The sequence below is a fragment of the Microtus pennsylvanicus genome, chromosome 2, assembly GCF_037038515.1.
Source record: "Microtus pennsylvanicus isolate mMicPen1 chromosome 2, mMicPen1.hap1, whole genome shotgun sequence".
In the NCBI taxonomy this organism is placed as follows: Eukaryota; Metazoa; Chordata; class Mammalia; order Rodentia; family Cricetidae; genus Microtus; species Microtus pennsylvanicus.
In genome coordinates, this window is record NC_134580.1 from 37,751,398 (window position 1) to 37,772,501 (window position 21,104).

Consider the following 21,104-nt stretch of genomic DNA (forward strand, 5'->3'; position numbering starts at 1 on the left):
GTATCCCTAATCTAAGATCTTTATCATAAAGAGGTATTAATTTTTGTCAAATGCTTTTTCAGCATCTAATGAAATGAAATGATCACTTTTTTTTTCTTTCAGTTTATTTATATGATGGATTACATTGATAGATTTTCGTATGTTGAACCAGCCCTGCATCTCTGGGATGAAGCCTACTTGATTATAATGGATGGTTTTTTTTTTTTTTTTTGATGTGTTCTTGGATTCGGTTTGTCAGTATTTTATTGAGAATTTTTGCATCAATGTTCATGAGTAAGATTGGTCTGTAATTCTCTTTCTTGGTTGAGTCTTTGTGTGGTTTTGGTATCAGGGTAACTGTAGCTTCATAAAAAAGTTTGGCAATGACTCTTCTGTTTCTATTATGTGGAACATATTAAGGAGTATAGGTATTAGCTCTTCTTGGAAGTTCTGGTAGAATTCTGCACTAAAACCATCTGGTCCTGAGCTTTTTTTTTTTTTTTTTTTTTTTGGTTGGAAGGTTTTTGACAACAGCTTCTATTTCCTCACGACTTATACGTCTATTTAAATTGTTCACCTGGTCTTAAATTATTTTGGTATATGGTATTTATCTAGTGGATTCTAGCCATAAACAAAGGACATTGAGCCTATAGTTCGTGATCCTAGAGAAGCTAAGTAATAAGGTGAACCCAAAGAAAAACATAGATCCTCCTGGAAATTGGAAGCAGACAAGATCGCCAGACAAAAGTTGGGAGTATGGGGATAGGGGTGGGGGGAAGGGGAGAGGGAGAGAGAGGGGGAGAAGGGGAGGGTTGGGGAAAGCTTGGGGGAGTGTGATGGTTGAGATGGTGGAAGGATGGATATGGGAACAGAGAAGTAGATATCTTAATTAAGGGAGGCATTGTCGGGTTGGCAAGAGGCTTGACTCTAGAGGGGTTCTCAGATGTCCACAGGGATATCCCCAGCTAGGACCCTGGGCAGTGGAGGAGAGGGTACCTGAACTGGCCTTGTCCCTTAGTCAAACTGATGACTATCTTGAATATCACCATAGAACCTTTGTCCGGCGACAGATGGAGATAGAGACAGAGACCCACATGGGAGCACTGAACTGAGCTCCCAAGGTCCAGTTGAAGAGCAGAAGGAGGGAGAATATGACCAAAGATGTCAGGATCACGAGGGGGTTGGTCCACCCACTGAGACAGTGTGCCTGAACAAATGGGAGCTCACCAAATCCAGCTGGACTGGGACTGAACAAGCATGGGATCAAACTGGACCCTCTGAATGTGGCTCACAATTGAGGCAGACTGAGACGCCAATGATAATGGCACTGGGATTTGTCTCCACTGCATTGTACTTGCTTTTTGGATCCTATTCTATTTGGATGCACATCTTCCTAAGCCTGGATGGAGGGGGAAGGCCTTGAACTTCCCCAGGGCAGGGTACTCAGCCTTCTTTTAGGACTGGAGGGGGAGGGAAGGAGAGTGAGTAGGGGAGTGGGAGGGAAGGGGGAGGAGGGGAAGAAGTAGTAATTTTGATTGGTATTATTTATAAAGTAATAAAAAATTATCAGAAAAAATAATTTTTTAGCACAATCTATAGCTATGATATTATGATATAACCTCTAAGACAGATTCAGTTAAAAGAATCTGGATATATTTTTTTAAAATAATGTGCACATGAATAAAGTATATATTGCATACTAAAAAACATAAATACACAGGTTTAATGAAGGTGGTTGAACACCGGGCCAGAATTTAGGTATCAAAAGTACACTCAGGGTGACAGGACAGAATTGAGCTGGAGGCTCACAGCACAGGGATTCAGTGGCGTCGGCAAGTAAGAAGGGGTCAGTCTTCCATCTATCATTGGCTGCTCACAGCCTAGGCTTTCTCCTTGTGTAAATGGGCTAAAGGGCAACCTGAGCTGCACGACCTTCCCAAGCCTGGTCCCAGACTGCAGCTCTCACCCTTCCGGCTGCCGGCCTCTGCTGTGTGTTCTCAGGCACACACCTTGCACATCACAGCCAGAAGATGGGAAATGCACATTTGATATATATAAAGGTCAGAACTTCAGTAGACGACAACTATGTTTTTAGGATGCATACTAAAAATATAAGAAAAAGCTAAGTTATTCTGTGTTTACAAAATGTCCTGAACTAAGAAGCTGTAAAAAGTCTGTGGCTCGAGGAAACGTCTGAGAGAAGGAAGCAACACCCCAACTATGCGTGAGACTGCACGGAGATTCCAAGATCAGGAAGCATGCTGCCATCGCTTCCTGCATACATAAACACAGGCTTCTGGGGTGCATGGAATTAAAATCACAACACACTAGAAACGGACTACAGGGGGAGAACAGAGTAACACTATACACGGAGACCTTGACCTATAACTATGTTCCATTTCAAATCACAGGGAGGCACTGAAGTCCACTCTGTCCCACCACGCACCGCTCCACTTCCCACAGAAGCCTTCATAACTAACCCGGGACAAGCCAGGCCTCTTTTGCCTAACATTCACATTTATTGAGCCATAACTGAGACGGATAAATCACTCTCATATCTGCTGTCTGTGTAGATTCTTCACTTCCTGTGGGGAGCAACATCTATAATAAAACTCTCAAGTATGCAAACGTCACAGCGGTGAAGAAATAACTAGATTTGTGGTCTTTGTCTATATTAAAATGTCAGAGATTTGGATGGGGGAGACTTTATTAGCTACAATACAAATCATTCTTCTTATTTAGAGACAACAAAACTTTCTTTCTTTAAAAAGAAAAAAAGACTTTCTAAATTGAAAGATGTTTCATAAAAACATTCCAAAAACACAAATTAGGAACAAAACAACAATAATCAACTGATGACTGTCAAGTTCCCACGTGGACTCATTCACTAGGTAGGCACGACGGTGAGGTGACTGTCCCTAAGCAACCCGTAACAGAGCAGTTCCTGAAAAAGAGGAAAATGAAATATATTTGTAAACATCAACAAGGTAGCGATGATGAGATCTGTGCCAAATGGTGAATTTTGGGCATCAGAAGCATGCAGGCAGATATTCAGGACACACAGGACACGTATAACAAGCAGTGTGGCTTCAGTGAGGGCAGAAAACATTTGTGCCTGTGAAGACCATAGAAGGACACGCAGCATGGTACCGACCAAGCTTGGTGCACCGTGGCATTCAGGGCTGAATCCAGAATGGTGAAGCCTGTGTCACACTACTGTTGGACCAAACAGTGATATTCCCATGGTTCCTCCCTGGTACCATCCTTGCATCCTTGGTAAATAAGAGACTGAATTACTGGGTGTTCAAATACCCTTTTAACTAATTAACACCAGACTACTTCTTTCCATGTATTCTCCACGGAAAAACTGTCAGTTCAAAAGCCAGGTGACACTTAGGAGAATCAGCCCTAGTGCAGCAGCACCAGTGTAGGACCGTGTCCATCCACACAGCCTATGCTAGGGGACAACGCATACAGCAGCACCAGTGTAGGACCGTGTCCATCCACACAGCCTATGCTAGGGGACAACGCATACAGCAGCACCAGTGTAGGACCGTGTCCATCCACACAGCCTATGCTAGGGGACAACGCATACAGCAGCACCAGTGTAGGACCGTGTCCATCCACACAGCCTATGCTTGGGGACAACGCATACAGCAGCACCAGTGTAGGACCGTGTCCATCCACACAGCCTATGCTAGGGGACAACGCATACAGCAGCACCAGTGTAGGACCGTGTCCATCCACACAGCCTATGCTAGGGGACAACGCATACAGCAGCACCAGTGTAGGACCGTGTCCATCCACACAGCCTATGCTAGGGGACAACACATACAGCAGCACCAGTGTAGGACCGTGTCCATCCACACAGCCTATGCTAGGGGACAACGCATACAGCAGCACCAGTATAGGACCGTGTCCATCCACACAGCCTATGCTAGGGGACAACGCATACAGCAGCACCAGTGTAGGACCGTGTCCATCCACACAGCCTATGCTAGGGGACAACGCATACAGCAGCACCAGTGTAGGACCGTGTCCATCCACACAGCCTATGCTAGGCGACAACGCAGCCTCACTCAAAGCTTGCTGAGCCTTAGCACCTTTCCTGTCTTTCTAAAGCATCTTGTTCCATGTGTCTCCTGGCAACCCCATATTCCAGCATTTGCTAGTGAGTTCCCAAACACACAAGTAAGTCCATGCAGCCAACACCTACACTGCTTCACAGCTTTGCCAGCCTGTCAGCTCTAGTGTTTCTCTCATCTCCACCTACTTGTGTGACGGTGTCTTTCACAACCCATTTCAGCTTCAACTGCTAATCCCCTTCACATACCTAGCTACACTGCTTCCACTCTGTTATCACCTCTGCTGCCATTGAGTCTTTTATTCCTACATAGTACCAAACATACAGCAAGCATGTAAGGATGCCTGCATACCATGCCACTACTGCATGGAAGAATCAGATGCAAACTGTTTTTCTAAGCGTTAATATATAGAGTTCAAACACTTTTAATATGGCAGGTGTCACGACCTTTAAACCGAGATAGTTCCTTGGATAACTTTTAAAGGCTTCACATTTATAAAATGTAAAGTTCTTAAGCCTAACTGGGAGCTTACTGTGGGGTGAAGAACAACCCACACAAGGAAGCTCAAAATTGGTTCTGGATTGAGTGTTGTCAACTGATAATCTCTTGACAAAAATAGGCTCTTTTGGCTACAGATGAGAGGGAGGTCCTTGGGAAGCTGGCAGGATTCAAAGAAGACAGGAAGATGGGAAAAGACACTATGAAGGCTGTTTTCTCCAAGAGGTCCAGGGCTCCAGGAGAGAGGCCCTTTACTAGCATGGTGTGAAGCCTGCGGTTCAACTGGCTGGCCCTTGCAAAGTTAACTTCTAAAGTAAGCAGACTCCTGGAAGAACTGAACACCTATCTGAAGATGGGAAAGGATTTCACCCCTCCTGGGCACCTAAGGCTGTCTACGCTGAACTCAGTACCTCTGCCTCTCCTTGCTCATTCACACGCCCCAGGTCCACCATGTGCTAGGTGCTGTGAACACAGCAGCAGCTGCTCACCATTGAGCCTGCCCCACGGGGACACATTACAACCTGTTTATAAAGTTGTAAGAGAAGATCAAAGAAATCCTAATCCATTTTTTTCTAAACTATATGACATGAAGCCACTTCATTCCCTTTCCTTTGACTGCTTAATCATTCACAACCTACGATACATAAGCTCTGCACCGAAGAAATGTTTTGATGGTAGAGAGAAGGGCAGATACTTAGTCAGAGAACATCTGTGTCAGAATTCACTATGTTCTAGGAGTCTTTGAGTGGGGACTGGGCACAGAGATACTGACTGGCCAGGGAGGAAGGATGCCTGCGTGTGGTATGCTTCAAGTCCCACAGAAAGGGACGGAGAAGTGCAAGATTAGAGCTGGGCCACTGGAGCAAGGGGACATGATGCTGGGCAGAGAATGGGGCAGACAGGAGTGTCACAGTGGTGAGGGTGTGCAGCACAGCAAGGCTTTGGTGCTGTGGGCAGGAGGGCGGCGGAAGAGACAGCAGCAAGCCCATGCAGGGCTCCACTCATGGCTGAGGATTCACTGAAAGAGTTAAAGGTAATTCTGCCTGGGTGCTGACCCCTGGAGGAGGTGGAGCTGGCAGTGGGATGGGCTCTGGGAACTAGGAGTCCTCTGGGGATCAGTGTCATCTGCAAGTGACTGTAACTTCCCATTAGATAAAGAGGGTGCAATGAGGATGGAAACCTGCTTTACAGCTCCCACCCAGGGACCGAGAGGCAGGATATATGAGCCAGTTTAAAGCTAATGACGAGCTCTCTCCTTCCCGTCCCTACAGAACACTGTGTGGGACACATAAGCCTCATTTTATGCTCAACAGATAGCTGAAAACAGTAGCATAGAGAGTAGGATTTCTGACTACAGTTTTAAGTCATCGGTTCTTTGCACACCGTGATGTGTACCTCTGTGTAATTTTGAGCTAAACTGAGAACTAGACTCTCTGCACTGCAATTATTTCCATGACATCCCTCCGACCCCCACCCAGGGGACCTCAGGTAGCACGGTTCTCTATATGCTGAGTGATTAAACCCATCCCGTCTTAGGCTGTGTTGAGTCAGAGACGAGGTGGCGATGTCAGGGCACCTGGGTTCTCTGCACTCGTTGGGGCTCTAGGAGCTCTGCACTGAGTTCCGGATGGAGTTTAGTGCCTGAGGTGTGGTCTCCGGAGGCGCAGACGGTAAGGTGAAAGGAGACCCTGCATAGGCATCACATCTCTCAAGATCACCCTGCCAAGATCATCTCTCACTCCCTCTTGTCATCTAACACAGCTGACGTTTCCTTCCAGGGTCACATTTTTCTATGTAAATGTACCCAGCACCAGGTGAGAGCAAGGACCTTTAACCTTGCTTTGGACATGTTTCTATCTGCACGGCCACACGAAGGCAGTTATCTCAGCCATGCTCATTTCACAGGTGGGGACCCTACAGTTGAGCGGAGCTGAGCCATTTCACCCAAGGGTACCACACTGGGTGACGAGTGCTCCCACACCAGTCCTGTGACGACATAGTCTTTCATCTGACCCTAAGCCCCTGCTGGTAAGTTCTTCCCTCTAACCACCCTGCCTGGGTTTTGCATCCCTCTTCCAGCATGTAAAAAGCACCTTACATGTACCTGCAGCCAGGCTGGTTGATACTTTGCTAGCTGTTTTCCATAGCAGGGTGTGGTGCCCACAAGGACAAGAACTTTTCTGCCTGTAGTCAAACAGATGCTCTGAAGTTATTACCCTATGTGAATACTAAATATGATTTGACTTGGAGTACCTGGAGTACATGATATTTAGGACCTAAAGAAAAATAATCTATCTTCTTATGCATGAACGTCGGCAGAGATAAGATAATCAAGATGTCTGGATGATGCCCAGCGGGACTTAAGGTAGCATACAGCTCCTCCTTGTAAGACGCCTTCACCATGATGACACCAGTGTAACATGGAGACTGGAAAAAGGAGTGTTTTGAAACTCAAAGGGTCTAGATCAGATTCAAATCTTGCTTCACCAGGTACAAGGACCTGCAGCTGACATAATAACCTCATTGCCTGAAGCTTCAGTTATTTCCTTTATAAAACACAGATGACAATGCTTATGGTAATTAGAATTCAATGAAGCCGTTTAAATGAAGGCACATGCTTGGCAACTGTCACAGCTTAACCAGTATGTGATGACATCCAGACTGAAATGAAGTAACAGTCACAAAGCCAGCTCTGCAGAGGGCAGGGGATGACGGTCTAATTCACAGCAGAGGGGGCATGGGCTGAGTTCAGAGGATGATGGCCTACCCAAAAGCAGAGAAGACGACGAGTTCAGAGGGCAGAGGACGATGGTTTAGTTAGCAGCAGAGGGGACATGGCTGAGTCCTGAAGGTGGGGTTGGTTCCCATGTGTAAAAGAGCAGGAAATACTGATTCACCAACAAATTACAGGTGGATTTCAAATTACTTTAATGTAGAGTCCTGGATCTTTTAAACCACTATATTCCCACTACCTAATTTCTATTTAGCACAGAACTCTATGTCATCATGTAAGGAAACAGATGGACTCTAGGAAGAGACAGGCCAGGAGCAGAAGAGCAGAAGAAGAGAGCAACATAATGTAGGGCACTACAGGAGGAAGTCAGGATTGGGGAAATGGTGGCCAGGCAATGAAATGTCCTGCAATTTGCAATGTTTAACCCTATCAGCCAGACTGCACTGAGAACTGCCTAGGAGGAGAGTAAAGCCTGCTGCCCCTAGGTAAGTCTTCAAATAGTTGAGGATGGTTCTGAAGAATCGAGTTTATCCACCGAGAGACTCAAGCTGAGAGCAGACTACTGAGGAAGTGATGGGATGGAGAAGGGGAGCCTGTTCAGAGGAGGTGGGTCCCTGGGTGTGTGCTCACCCAGGGACTGTGTCTGCTCCTTCCTGTTCCTGCAATGATGGATAACAGCTTCTGTGGCCAGGAGCTCCCTTTAAGCTACAGGTCACAATGTAGCAGTCACAGCAGTCACATAAGAGCACTCCCATTGCAGGGTGCTCCTAGTCTTGGAGTCATTCCCTTTCACAGTATGATGAGGCCACGGACTATGCAAGAATGAAATACAAATACCATTCTATGATTCCTGGCTATTAGACTAGAAGACCACCCTCTGTCTATGCACAGTCCTGATTTAAGAAGCCTATGTGAGGACTGAGTTACTCTTGACTCAGGATGGGGTCTGAGCCACTGAGTGTAAGTACTCTTCAGAGGCTGGCAGAAGGGCCTGGTATCCCTGGAGCCGGTACAATGGACCGCAACCTGGCCAACATCTTGATTGGAGCCCAGTGTCACAGTTTTGACACACAGAATTCTATGATAACAAACTATTTACTGTGTAGACCATGAAAATGAAAAGTCCATATTTATCATTTGATAGAGTAATCACTAAACAAGAACAAAAATACTATTTTAGAAGAAAACAACCTAAAAGCTCTGATACTGAGAAATGTCACTCTCCCCCCTTTTGTAGAAAAACAAGCAAAAATCAAGCAAATGACAAACTCAATGAACTTCACAATTTTCCTCTATTAGAAGAGATTTGATTTCTTTCTCTGGGCAATTTAAGTGTTTCAGTTAATTCTGACTATGAAGAAAAGTTTGTATGTTTCACCTTTATATTACATACGTGAATTCAATCCTGACCACCGAGCTTCAGGTGACTGTTTCACGGTCAGGATAAACAATGCCTACAGCATCACTTACTGAAAGTTACAGAACTATAAATACGACAGCGTGGCTTCATCTCCTTGGCACTGTCGGGAAGAGACGCTTGCCCAGATGTGCACAGCTGAGTGGCGGCGTTCAAATATAAACACTTGAGAAGATCCAACCAGGATGGTGAAACACACATGCAGTGAGTTCTAGGGGCAGCCAGGGTCACAGAGTGACAGCGAATCTTAAAATCAAACAAACAAGCCAACTACCAAAACCGACAGTAACATCCCCAAATATCGCACCCCGAAAGAGAAGTCTTAGAAAGATCATGTGGTCCAGGACACATGTGGTGGTTGCTATCTACAAAACGAGATCTAATTAATGATACCTTCCTACTTTTACAGATATTTGCTTCACAGATCTCCAGGTTTAAGAGTGGAAGGAAGGAAGGAAGGAAGGAAGGAAGGAAGGAAGGAAGGAAGGAAGGAAGGAAGGAAGGAAGGAAGGAAGGAAGGAGAAAGAGAAAGAAATTAATTCTACAAAACTCCTGCTTTAATATTTATTTTATAAAAGTCCTAATTTTCAAAAGTGAGAAGCACATAACACTGTTCTACAAGACCAGGTTATTATTTTGAAAAACTGCTTGTACATTTCTGTAAGTTCTTGCATTCACATATATGTATAAAAATCAGGGGTTCACATTAATCATTCAGTCTGGCAAACTGCTCTCTTTAACGTAAAAATTTAGAAACCCTTGCGGATAATTATTATTACTGACGAGACCGCTCTATTTTCATTGGAAACGATGAACCCAGGTGCTGACACCCAGCCAAGCCTCCAGTGTCCAGCTCCAGACCCACTCACGCTGCAGAGGCTTCCTGCAGGACCTTGGCTGCGGTCACCTGGGAAGCAGTGGGAGGAGCACCTTGCTCCACCCCACCCGCATTAGCAAGAACAGGCTGACATCTGGGACAAGTGGTGCCTACCTTTGTCTGCTCTAAGTCACAGGGAGCTCCTCTGACAGTCCAGGGTGGTCAACATTTCCTAACAAAAGAAGAAATCTATTTACTCAAAAGAAATGGATGGAAACCCCCCAAAATAAAGACAAATATTTTACATAATCTACAATTAAAACTTAAGCCAAATGATTAACGAATAACTTTATTAAACCCTTGTCAGTTTTAAGAACGCCCTCAATGACTAACCAAAAGATGTATTACACACATCTAGTTATGAGGTTTTACAGTTGTTTAATAGGGAAGAATTGGCCCCAATTAAACTGGCTAAACTAAGGCTTTTTAGATTACTAAAACAAATTAAACTTTTTAAAAATGAGAATTTAGGTGATCTTAAAACCTTTCTAAAATGGATAATGAAACTGGCTAAGTTGTAACCTCCCTGGTTTTATTAGTTATATTAAGATAAATTAAGTGAGATTAAAATCTTATTTGATTTATTTACCTTTGAAAATGAAGACCGTTTAAGGGTTACACATCCTCAGCCTTGGCGAGCGCGACCTCAATTAGTCAAGTCAGACTGTCTTTAAAAGCTTTGTGCTTATGCTTCCAGCATGGAGCGAGGTGTTCATTAAGGTACCAAAAGTCTCATAAAAAATCCAAAGTTGCACTAGTGAAAAAACGCTCGACAAGATGAAAACTGATCACATCCTTTTCAGAAAATCCAGTAGTTATTTTAAAACCAGTTTTAAAACCAGATTGGGTCTGCGTGGGTTTAACGTGCCACTCGAGCAGCTCGATACCGTGTGGACTCTTTAGACCGCATTTGAACCTATGGTGAGTATATCATGGCACATTTAATTTTATACCACTTTTAAAATAAGCTGTACAGTATTTAGTGTGACAAGCATCACTAGAGGAACCCTTTCCCTGTTTACAGCTATTTATGAAGGCCTTTTTAAGTAGAAAGACATGAAATCGTTAGCTCACACACACGAAATTTCTTTCAAAAGTTTATTTAGTATCAAGCAAGAGGAGACTTTGCTTAACACTACAGAACATTTCAAGACTCGAGTTACAAAAGAATACCACATTGTTTGCACTTGTAATTGGCTCCCTTTTTACGCAAGTTGGCAAGAAAAAAAAACTAGCATATGGCTGAAAGATAAAATAACTAAATTCTATGGAAACCTTTAAAATGAAAGGTGAGGCTTATGTTAAAAGAATGGATTAACATATTTAGTAAACCTATCTTTTTGTTTAACACTAGTTAATCAAAGTTATTTTTTTCCTTTTCATGACCTAGTTTTCATATACAGACTGCAAATAACAAAATTTTACATGTCCTTCTCCCTGCCAAGTGGATGCTTCAACAAAGTGGTTTTAAATTCCATCCATTCAGATTTTAAGCATTTTGATTTATTTAAAAAGGGATTGTTCATAGAAAAAAATTACTTTGAACAGTATACAGGACGGTGGAGATTGGCTATTTCACAACATCAGACAGTACAATCAGTATCTGCCATATGGCTGGTCTCTGTAGACGCCCTTCGCCGTCCTCGCTGAAGGCGCCTTATGTCTTGAGTTAGTCCATTCTTCTTGCCCTAAAATCAGGAAGATGAATCACAATTAGGCCATTGTCATGGGGTCCCAGTAGCTCCATCCGTCAGAACCAGTGGTAAATGTCATACTGGAGATACGTGTCTCTGATGTACTAATAAAAGAAGCACAAGGGGATTTACTTTAAAATATTATAAACACAGTACAAAATGATTGTGTCACGGGTGATACGATCACCTTGAGAAGAGAGTGACCTTTGTGCTGGAAGCAGCCACTAACTGCAAGAATTTCCTCACAGAGCAAATCAACAGCTTTACACAAAACTCTAAGAGAATGGAAAAGGACTATTCTAATTTCTTCCAACAGCAAAGAAAACAAAAAAGAACACAGATATTTTGGGATAAGAAAAAGGAAGAACTGAGATCAAAGTGGGAAAGGCAGATGGAGAAAAGAAAAATCTCAGGAGGCACACTGGTGGGGGCATCGCAGTGACACCATGTCATGAAGAACACACATGGACAGCGCTTGCTAACCTCAGACATCCAATCACCTTTACCCCCTGAAAGTCAACAGTGTCCGGTGTCAGGACTTTTATTTATCCCCAGGTCTCAGAAAGCAAATAAATAGTTAAGTCCTTGCTGCAACAAAAAGCAATCAAAAAGCCATGTGTCCTCAGAGACCAATTTAAAAAGATGGGAGAGAAAAATGCTTAAAACAACCTCTTCTGATACAAACACGCAATCAATGCCATTCCCTTTGGCTAACTTGCACGGATTTCAGTAGGCAGCACTTGCCAAGTCAATGCATGTCTCTTAAATGTTTATTATGAATAACTACCCCCAAAAAGGAAAGAAAAAAAAGACTAAACCAAAGAGAACAACAAAAAACAAACCCAGCCCCTGGACGGTGATACATCAAAATGCACTTCAAGGTACACCAGAAAAAGGTTTTCAGCTAAGTTCAGGAAATGTTGCAGAGCTGACTTCCCAGGATCCCCACTCACTGGAACAGGACACTAGGCATTCTTGGAGATTTGCTACCTATAGAGGTTTCTTGTTCCCTGATCTCTCTGCCCTGTAGCAAAGGCACTTCTTACTATCATTTTGCCGCTACCGTCACTTCTGGTAATTAAACCTGTAATCCTTCAGGCTTATTGAGGCTCATGGATTCCCCAGCACCTTAATGGTCTCTGCAGAACTAAGAGGAGTTACCTCCTAATGAGCCCAACAACCCTCGTGTCTCCTCCATGGCTCAGCTTTTGTAACCTTTATGAAAGGACTCTTGGGATGATTTTTCTCAGGTCTTGAGGTGGGGAGAAGAATTAAAATGTAAAGATGGGAGAAGGACAAGCATGAGAGGGGCAGTGAAAATGGCTTTCTTTATTTCCTTTACTGTCAAGGAACAGAGATAGTTCAGGTGTCTGCAGTTTGGCAACCTACTCTGTTAAAGCAGTGAGAAGGTCAGCACTGGCCATCAACCCAAACAAAACACCTAGGCCTGGGATCTGAACTCATGTACTGTAACACACTCTTCAGTTGCCTTTAAGTACTGCATTTAACTATTAAAGGAGCCCCTGACAATAGCAGGGTATACACAGATGAATCAAGAGGGGGGTTCACACACAAAATAAATTCGTCATGAAAACAAGGAGGATCTCCTTTCCAATAAGGACTTTTAAGGTTTGTCCATGCCCACTTGTCCTCTCTCTCTGTGATTATTATGGCCACTCACTCACCATAGGAATCATAAGCCTCCTCACCGAGTCCATGCCCGTAATCATAGTAATCAGCTCCGCTGCACGAACAAAAGAAAACACTGTTAGCACAAGATGTTTCTGCTGTGGGGCTAAATCCAATGCAGTACTCAAAACTAGATAAACTAAAAATAGAAACGGCTAAAGTGGAATTAATTCCTCCTGAGATGACAGAATGCTGAGAAAAGACAGACTTTTTGACTATCAAAGGCTCTTAACTCCTGAGTCTGTCATTCAAATCACATCTGGGGAAAGGCTGGATCCTCACCAGGTGGGCTCACACCAGGTGCTGTGGGAGATGGGCAGGAAGCAGGGAACACTATTTCTTTCCAAAAAACAGAGGTGGTTTCTTTGATTCTTTCATACGTGTCACAAAACTCAGCACCGTGACAGTTGTGGGCACTTTACTCATCCACTAAACAGCAGGCCCGCGAGAGTCTGCTCTTCATCAGCATCACCATGCTCCATCAGAGTGGCAAACCTCACACCTGGGTGCCTGGAGTTACAGGGTCTTTTCAATGGATAGGCAAGTCTAGGTTCTAATCTACCATTCCCAAGAAAGCAAGGAGAGCCTGCTGTTGCTACCACTTAGCAAATACTATAAAAATAGGCTTCATCTTCATACCACATTTGAATTGTGTGTGGTTCTGTTTTGTTTTTACAAATAGAAGTTTGGTTACTAAGCTACAAGTGTTCTTTCTGTATATCCGAGGAAGAGAGTCCATTTACCCCCTTAGGCTTCCTTCCCCAGCAATTTTATAAGAAACAAGCATACTTATTATATCAAGGTCCAACAACCAAACATGAAGCTTCCAAGCACAGTGGAGGCCAGCGTGCATTTCACACCTTGAGAAACATGGTGTCTTTTGCCATGTGCTTTGGGGCCAAGGTAGAAGAGTTGTCACACCACGTTATAGGGGAGGACGGCTAGGGAACCAGCCTAATACCTCACTGGCAACAGCACAACTCAGACCCCAACTATAGGCTACACCCCACCCCACTCCTTAACCCTCACCCCATGTTTCCTTTCTTGTGTAAAATAGACCTAAGACCAAACAATCCAAAGGCACCCTAAAATCAGCTGGCTCCCCTGGGCCCTCAGCAATAAAGTGCTGTTCCACTGGGACAAGGCTTCATGTGACTGCCCCTTCTGCTGGAGGTGCTTTCAGTCTCTCCTTCAAGCTGCTTTCTACTCAAACTTCAGCCTACATGGTACCTTCACAGAAATTCTCTCATTCAGAGGCAGGCTGTCTCCATCCTAGTCTATCGTCATCACTTTTCATCCTGGCCTGTATCAGAGGCTTCCACAGCAGGCATGGAAGGACCAGGGTGTGGACAATGGTGTACACACACACACACACACACACACACACACACACACTTCCTGTGCCCCAGATAGAGGGTGCACTGCTGCATAATGTTCTGAAGGACCAGGAAAATGGAGGTGAAGGATGGCTGAGGAGAAGGAATAGAGAAAGCAAAGCATAAAAGAAGGGAAGAGGATGAGAAATCCAAGTGTTTTCAAGAGTCTTTAAATAGAATGACCAAGTTCTAATAACATCATGGGCCAGAATGACCATCAGGATAAGTCTTTTCTAAGTGCACAATACAGGATATATACCCTGTAAACCTGGGCTATCCACATTCTTACAAATCAGCTAAACACAGCTGAACACGCTTGCTCCAAAGTGAATCCTCTATAATCGAGGCTCTAGAACATGCTGTGCTGGAGGGCATAGGTAGATACAGAATTTTAAAAATGCCTGTCAGAATGGAGGCAGGCAATCCCACAAAACTGAGAAGGAAGGAGAGTCAAGAGTGGACCTATGACAACCTGGCCAGATGGCTTAACTACCCAGACTGGCAGTTTCTCTTGGGTACAATCCCACCTGATCTAAAAATCTGCTTTTACTGTTTTAGGACAATGAGGCTCACAGAAGCTGAGGGGCAGTGCACCTCCACCTAAGGCTTGGCTACCATGCACAGGACACAGGCTGTGTATTCCTTAGCTGACCACATTTCCCTGGAACTCCTCACACTCAGCACAGAAGTCATGGTTCGCAGAAACGGTGGTGGTTTGAAAGAAAATGGTCCCCAAAGAAAGTGTCACTATTAGGAGGTGTGGCCTTGCTGGAGTAGGTGTGGCTTTGTTGGGGGAAGTGTGTCACTCTGGGGGTGGGCTTTGAAGTCTCCTATGCTCAAGCTATGACCAGCGTCACAGTTCACTTCCTGTTGCCTATGGATCAAAATGTAGAACTCTCAGCTCCCTCTCCAGTACTATGTCTGCCTGCATGCCACAATGTTTACCTCTGAACTGTAAGCCAGTCCAGTTAAAAGGTTTCCTTTATAAGAGCTGCCATGGTCAGGATGTCTCTTCACAGCAACAGAAATCCTAACACAAGGACCATGCTATGTGGACACAGTAACTGCCCACAGCATTGTTTTTCTCTCTTCCTCTCCTGTAGGTCTGACTCTCCTCTAGGCACAATGAACCCTTACAGTGAGAAGAACTAGCTGGAAAAAAGTGATAGACTTCCATAATCAGAAGGCAATAAACACAACATCAAGAAACAAAACCAACAAGGCTTCTCTCTACAACACACTGTGCTGTAGAATAAGGAAGAGTTTTAAAATACAATGTCTCTCCTCTAATGACAGAAACTCAGACTCAGGCAAATGTTTAGAGGCAATGCTGAACACCAACCAGTCAAGACACCTGTGTCTGCTCCTGTCTTCAGGGTCTTTGGTGAAGTCACTCCATGTGTAGGGCCCAAGTGACAGCTCAGTTGGGCTGGCTTGATGTTGCCCTCACTCCAGTATTCTCCAAGGCTCAGCCACAGAATCTGACTCCAAATAAGTCAAAGTACCTTCTAATTTTGTTGCAAATAAACTGACTAGTAATGCTTTCAAAAACTAAATTAAAGGAACCTTGATTTTCTTTTCCAAAGTCAGAAGTAACATTACAATGGTTTCTCAATTAAAACTTCATGGTTCTTGAGAATTGTACCAGTTGCACAGACCAGTCCAGATTATTTCAGAGCTAAGATGACAGACCTTGAGACTAATAAACACAAGAGTGTAACAACTGCCTCAATGACGAAATGACATCATTTGTAATGAACAGCCACTTGGGCTGGAAATTTATCTGTGAAGAGCACTCACACAATTCAGCATGTAGTGGGGTCCCAAATATTTTCCAATGAACAGGAAGATAAAAGGCAGCATAATTTGGCCTAGCCTTGGTTAGGCGATAAGACAATCTTAGTTTTTGACAAGTGAAAACTTTCAATTGACATTTGCTATCATTTCCCCCAGTTTCTGATTATTTATTGCGAGACTGTCATCAAGCTGTGGAGCGGGAGCAGCTGCGCCCCATTCTCCCGCCTGTCAGCTGCATCTAGACTGCTTTAGCCACATTTCATTTGTATACCTCAAATGTCTATTAGCCAAAGATGTGACCTGTTTCCCAAGATAAACCTGAGCCAAGACATGGCAGAGGAGAAACAAACACTAAATAAACTCCATTTATGAGCACAACTTAAAATATTAATAGAAACAAACAACCCCCCCCAACATGAAGCTGAACAGTACACACTCCATTAGAAAAGACTGGGTTACCGCCTCCCCTGCTAAGAGCTTAGGAGCAGGCTTTTCCTGGTCACCTCCCTAGACCTCTACACTCTTGCCCACAAGGACGTGATCGCAGAAAGTCCCAAAGCTCAGCATAATTCCTGCCTGGAGAAGAGTGAGTAAGCGGATGGTCCAGCTCACAAAAGCTCGGTTCTATTATGCTCCCTTCCTTTCTTCAGTTTACTAGGAATGAGCTCATTCATTCTTAAAACCTGTCAAAACACTGGCTCTCAACCTTCCTTATGCTGTGTGACCTTTTAATACAATTCTTCATGTTGTGGTGACTCCCATTCGTAAGATTATTTCATTGCTCTACTTACTTTTTAACTGTAATTTTGCTATTGCTAAGCATTGTGATGTAAATATCTGATCTGTGACCCGGGGGTCACAACCCACAGTTGAGAACCATCACTCTACGTAGTCCTCTCCCTAAGCAGGGAGCACAAGCAGGCAGTCTCTTCACTAGCCCTCTGTCCCCCAACACATGCACAGCCACGGCACTGCGCTTGTCCCCCAAGCAGTTTCCCAATCCTGAGGCCTGCTGGTTTCAGGGTGTGTACAGGTCATCAATCCTTCAGTTCCAGAGATCTCCGTCCTCTGGCCTCTACTTGTCCCTTAATTACTCACCTCATTGGAATGCCTGGGGATCACGTCATTGAGACACAAAATATTTTTATAAACCCTCTTTCTGTGGCTTCCTCTCTTAGTTTCTGGTAGGACAAAGCAAAGTCTTTTAAGCCCATGCCCCAATGCTCCTGTCCCCTCAAGCATGTAGCTCTGGAGAGCAAGGGGGCTCCTGGCTCTTTTCCATCACTGGCGTCACCTTGACTGTTAGCCTGACAATCCCTCCTCTTCTCGTTGACTGTCAGGTTAGAACATTTGAATTCAGATGCCAGCCCCTTTTTTCTTATTTACTTAAGCAAATCCCTTGGTGATTTTATATAGTCTCTTTAAATAAAATCTAAACATCCAAGTCTCTCAAATTTATATAATCTTTTAAGGTGCTTCTAAGAATCAGATTCATGTGCCAACTGCCTTTTAACATATAAACTTCGTATCACATCAGCCTTCCGAACTCATCTCTCAACCTGCCCCATTCAAGAACCACTACTTCTTAAACAGAACGAATCGATCTAGTGTGCTGAGAACAAAGTCTGCATTCTCGTGTGTGGCTCCACACCTTTACCAAGTCTGCTGGACCATTCCAGTAAGGGCTGTAGAAGACTGCTGCCATCACCTCGCCATGGTAACTCTGCTCCTCACCTCACTCGGCTGCACAGCACAGCAGCTGACAGGGACAACTTCTTTCCCATTTCTTCTCAGTTAAGTGAGAAGGCAAGACCGACACAAAAGGGATGTGTGAGTTTTATTCAGTGATATGGCTCAGCTGCCCTCAGAATAATGTCCAGACCACAGAAGGTACAACTCACTAGATTTTAGCTTAATACACTGAATGAGTGAGTGAGTGAATGAATGAATATAACAGTTGCAAAAACTATGTACCCAGGCAGTCTGAAGAGATGCGATGTCACTAATAGGTAATGCTGACCAAGAGGCATCTCCTCCTCCAGTTCTAAAGAAATGAGATGAAAAGGTTCAAAGTCTGTTATGTCTTAAATGCAGAAGGATCCTGACAAAATAAAATTAGATCCTAAACCTGAGCAGAATCGTGTATTCAACAAACACCACAGGATCTTTCTGTGTGTAAGACACTGAGCTGAAAATGCAGACATGGGAACAAGGTGCTGCATCCACTCCCGAGAAGTCCATGCAGAGGGGCACGTGCCTGGCAGCAGCTCTGTCTGGCATATGGACGCCCAACGCAGCCTTGTCTTGTGAGGTGGGAAGAAAAAATTAGCCAACACGGATGTCTGCGCGGAGCTGAGTGAAAACAGAGGATACAAGAGGAAGAGGTGAATGGGGTCGGACTAAGAAGTATTTCTTGGATTCTTGAAGGAAAATGCCTTAGTTCACTACTATTAAAGAAGAATCTGGTGGCTAATATATAATTATATACTTAATTTATAATCATATTTTAATATCATATATCAAACATTCCACATATCAAATGCTGTTTCACAAACCTATTAAACAGCTAATATTAATTCCTGTTTATTAACCAAAAGTGAAGCTGTCTGAGGTCAGCCTAACTGCAAGAACGACCAGCAGAAGAAAGGCTGGCAAGTCGGTCGGGACATCCCTCACATCTGCAAAGTTACAGGGTCTGGAATTCACCCTCCGGACAGCAGTGCCACACAGCCTGCCTACTGCGAACCGTTTTTCACCTCCGCTCTGAATCCCTCGGCACACGACTGCTACAAACCTGCCTCTCTGGCAGCTGCTGTCCTTCAAAGTGAGAGGAAAACGAAAACTATCTGCTTTAGAAGTCTTTCTTCTTTCTAAAAATTCTTGCTCCTGTCTTGGTTTCTTTTCCTGTGTTTCTATGATGAAATATATAGACAATATATAAAAGCAATTTAAGTGAGAAAGGGTTTATGTGGCTTATAGTTCAGGGTGTATGGTCCATCATGGCAGCAAGGTCAGGACAGTCAGGGGACAGCGAGAGCGTACTCAGCTCTCTTTGTGCATTTAATAGTCTTGGGTCCCCTGTCCATAGTTAATTAAAATGGATCTTCCCATATCACTTAACAAATCAAGATAAACCCCACAAGCATGCCCAGAGAGGTCCCTCTTCCAGGCAATTCTAGATACTGTCAAGAGGCAACCCTACACCTACCTCCCTTATGTGTTTGCCCACTCTGGTAATCCTGTACTTTTGAAGCAGGACACTGGGTCCTTCATGTCTTGGCCTCTGCACCTTTTATCCAATGCTTTCTTTATCTTATCATTGCTATCTCACTTCAGACCTCGTTTGGCCATTATGGCCCATGTCTTCTTATCCACATGGAAATTAATTACAAAATCATCCATTCTATGAGAACTGTCCTTTCAAAGTATGCCATTTTTAGTATGTTGAGTCTGATATTTTGAAAAAGCTTTGTAAATTTTGGCAATGCATGAATTCTTGTTTTTCAGATTCTCAGCTAACTTGTCTGTACACACACACACACACACACCTTACTTAAAATATTTTCCTTTGGTGGTAAATGAAAGGGTCGGGTATTGTATGCAGCAGGATATTCAAGTTGCTTATCCTTTTGGGGGTACCATGGCTCCCCTGGAGCATGGGACTACGAGATCTATAGCCTTGTTCTCTCACAGCGATTGCTTGGGCAGACACTGCTCCCTTTTGCATTGCTGGGTGCCAGAGACCAAGCCAGGCCTCATGCTTCAGAAACGGTCTTGAACCCAACAGAGAAGGCTTCCTCAGTTACGGCTGCCTGCATGAAGGCCCTTCCCATAGTCAGCCACACTCCATAGGCCCTTCCCATAGTCAGCCACACTCCATAGGCCCTTCCCATAGTCAGCCACACTCCATAGGCCCTTCCCATAGTCAGCCACACTCCATAGGCCCTTCCCATAGTCAGCCACACTCCATAGGCCCTTCTCCTGAATGCGGGTTGGCTACTCCTGTCCAACACTGTGTTTCCTCCGTATTTCCCTGGGAATCTTTTGAAACTTTCTTTCTTCCTAACAGCTCATGAGGCAGAATCTGAGGAAGGATGGGTGGTGGGTGGAGTCCATGGATATTTTGATTCAGCTTTGTGTTTTTCTTTCTATTACATTCCTTTGAGTGTACAAATAATTTAAGTCCTATTTCTGAAAGCCTGCACATTGTTTAATTATGAGAACAATGAGACGATGACACGAACCTTGTCATTCACATTGTTCCCCATGAGTTCACCACATCCAGCATTCAGATTCAGAGACAGCCGCAGACAGACATGAACATGGGGGCTGGAAGCAGTCCTTACATCAGTGAATCTCAGAGCGTCTGCAGCTGGGCTTTGTCCCCGTGGTGCTGACGACTTTGGGCTGGGGCACTGCTGAACCCCCCTCTGCAGGCAGACGACTGAGTACTACATCTTTTGAATTTAATTTACAAGGCTGATTTCCCAATTATTTGACTTGTCTCTTTAAGGGAAATCTTTCAGTATATATTATCATAAAATTAATATTTAAGCTAATACTTGATAAATTCTTACTATGTGATATAGGCAATTGATCTAGGCCAGCTTCCCTGTTCAGTGTTTCTATTCTACCACAAAGACATCAATCCTTATACTAACCATGAAAAATTTCTAAAGATAAAGTAGAATAAATGAAAAGTAATCTTTCAAATGAAATTTTGGGAGTATTCTTATTTTCCCATTATCATAGATAACTGAAGATCTGAAATTCCTTCAGGGTAAATAGCTAAAAAAATTTCAATCTATTTTCAATCAGAGTCTTTCTTACCTAATAGTTCCTTCATAATATTTAATGATATTTCCTCAGGAGGACATTGAATAAAAAGCCACAAAATCAGGTTGTAGCAATTGATGAAAGCAGCTATACCTGAAGTCAAGGCTGTCCACTCCCCCAAC

The 21,104-nt window shown here is 43.9% G+C and overlaps 1 protein-coding gene across 4 annotated transcripts in view; it reads right to left on the reverse strand.

Moving 5' to 3' along the window:
* Positions 1–2,643: 2,643 nt before the first annotated feature.
* Positions 2,644–21,104, reverse strand: part of Khdrbs3 (KH RNA binding domain containing, signal transduction associated 3) — a 138,932-nt gene continuing 120,471 nt past the window's right edge. For 2 of the 4 annotated variants that reach the window (XM_075960874.1, XM_075960875.1), the window contains exons 8-9: positions 12,970–13,028; positions 10,675–11,278 (exon numbers count right to left, since the gene is read on the reverse strand). In XM_075960874.1, the coding sequence (XP_075816989.1) occupies positions 11,187–11,278; positions 12,970–13,028 (151 nt within the window). In that variant the 3' untranslated portion in view covers positions 10,675–11,186. Of the gene's footprint in view, positions 2,924–9,704; positions 9,763–10,674; positions 11,279–12,969; positions 13,029–21,104 lie in introns of those variants that run through there. The other 2 variants (XR_012909630.1, XM_075960876.1) reach the window with 2 other exon arrangements.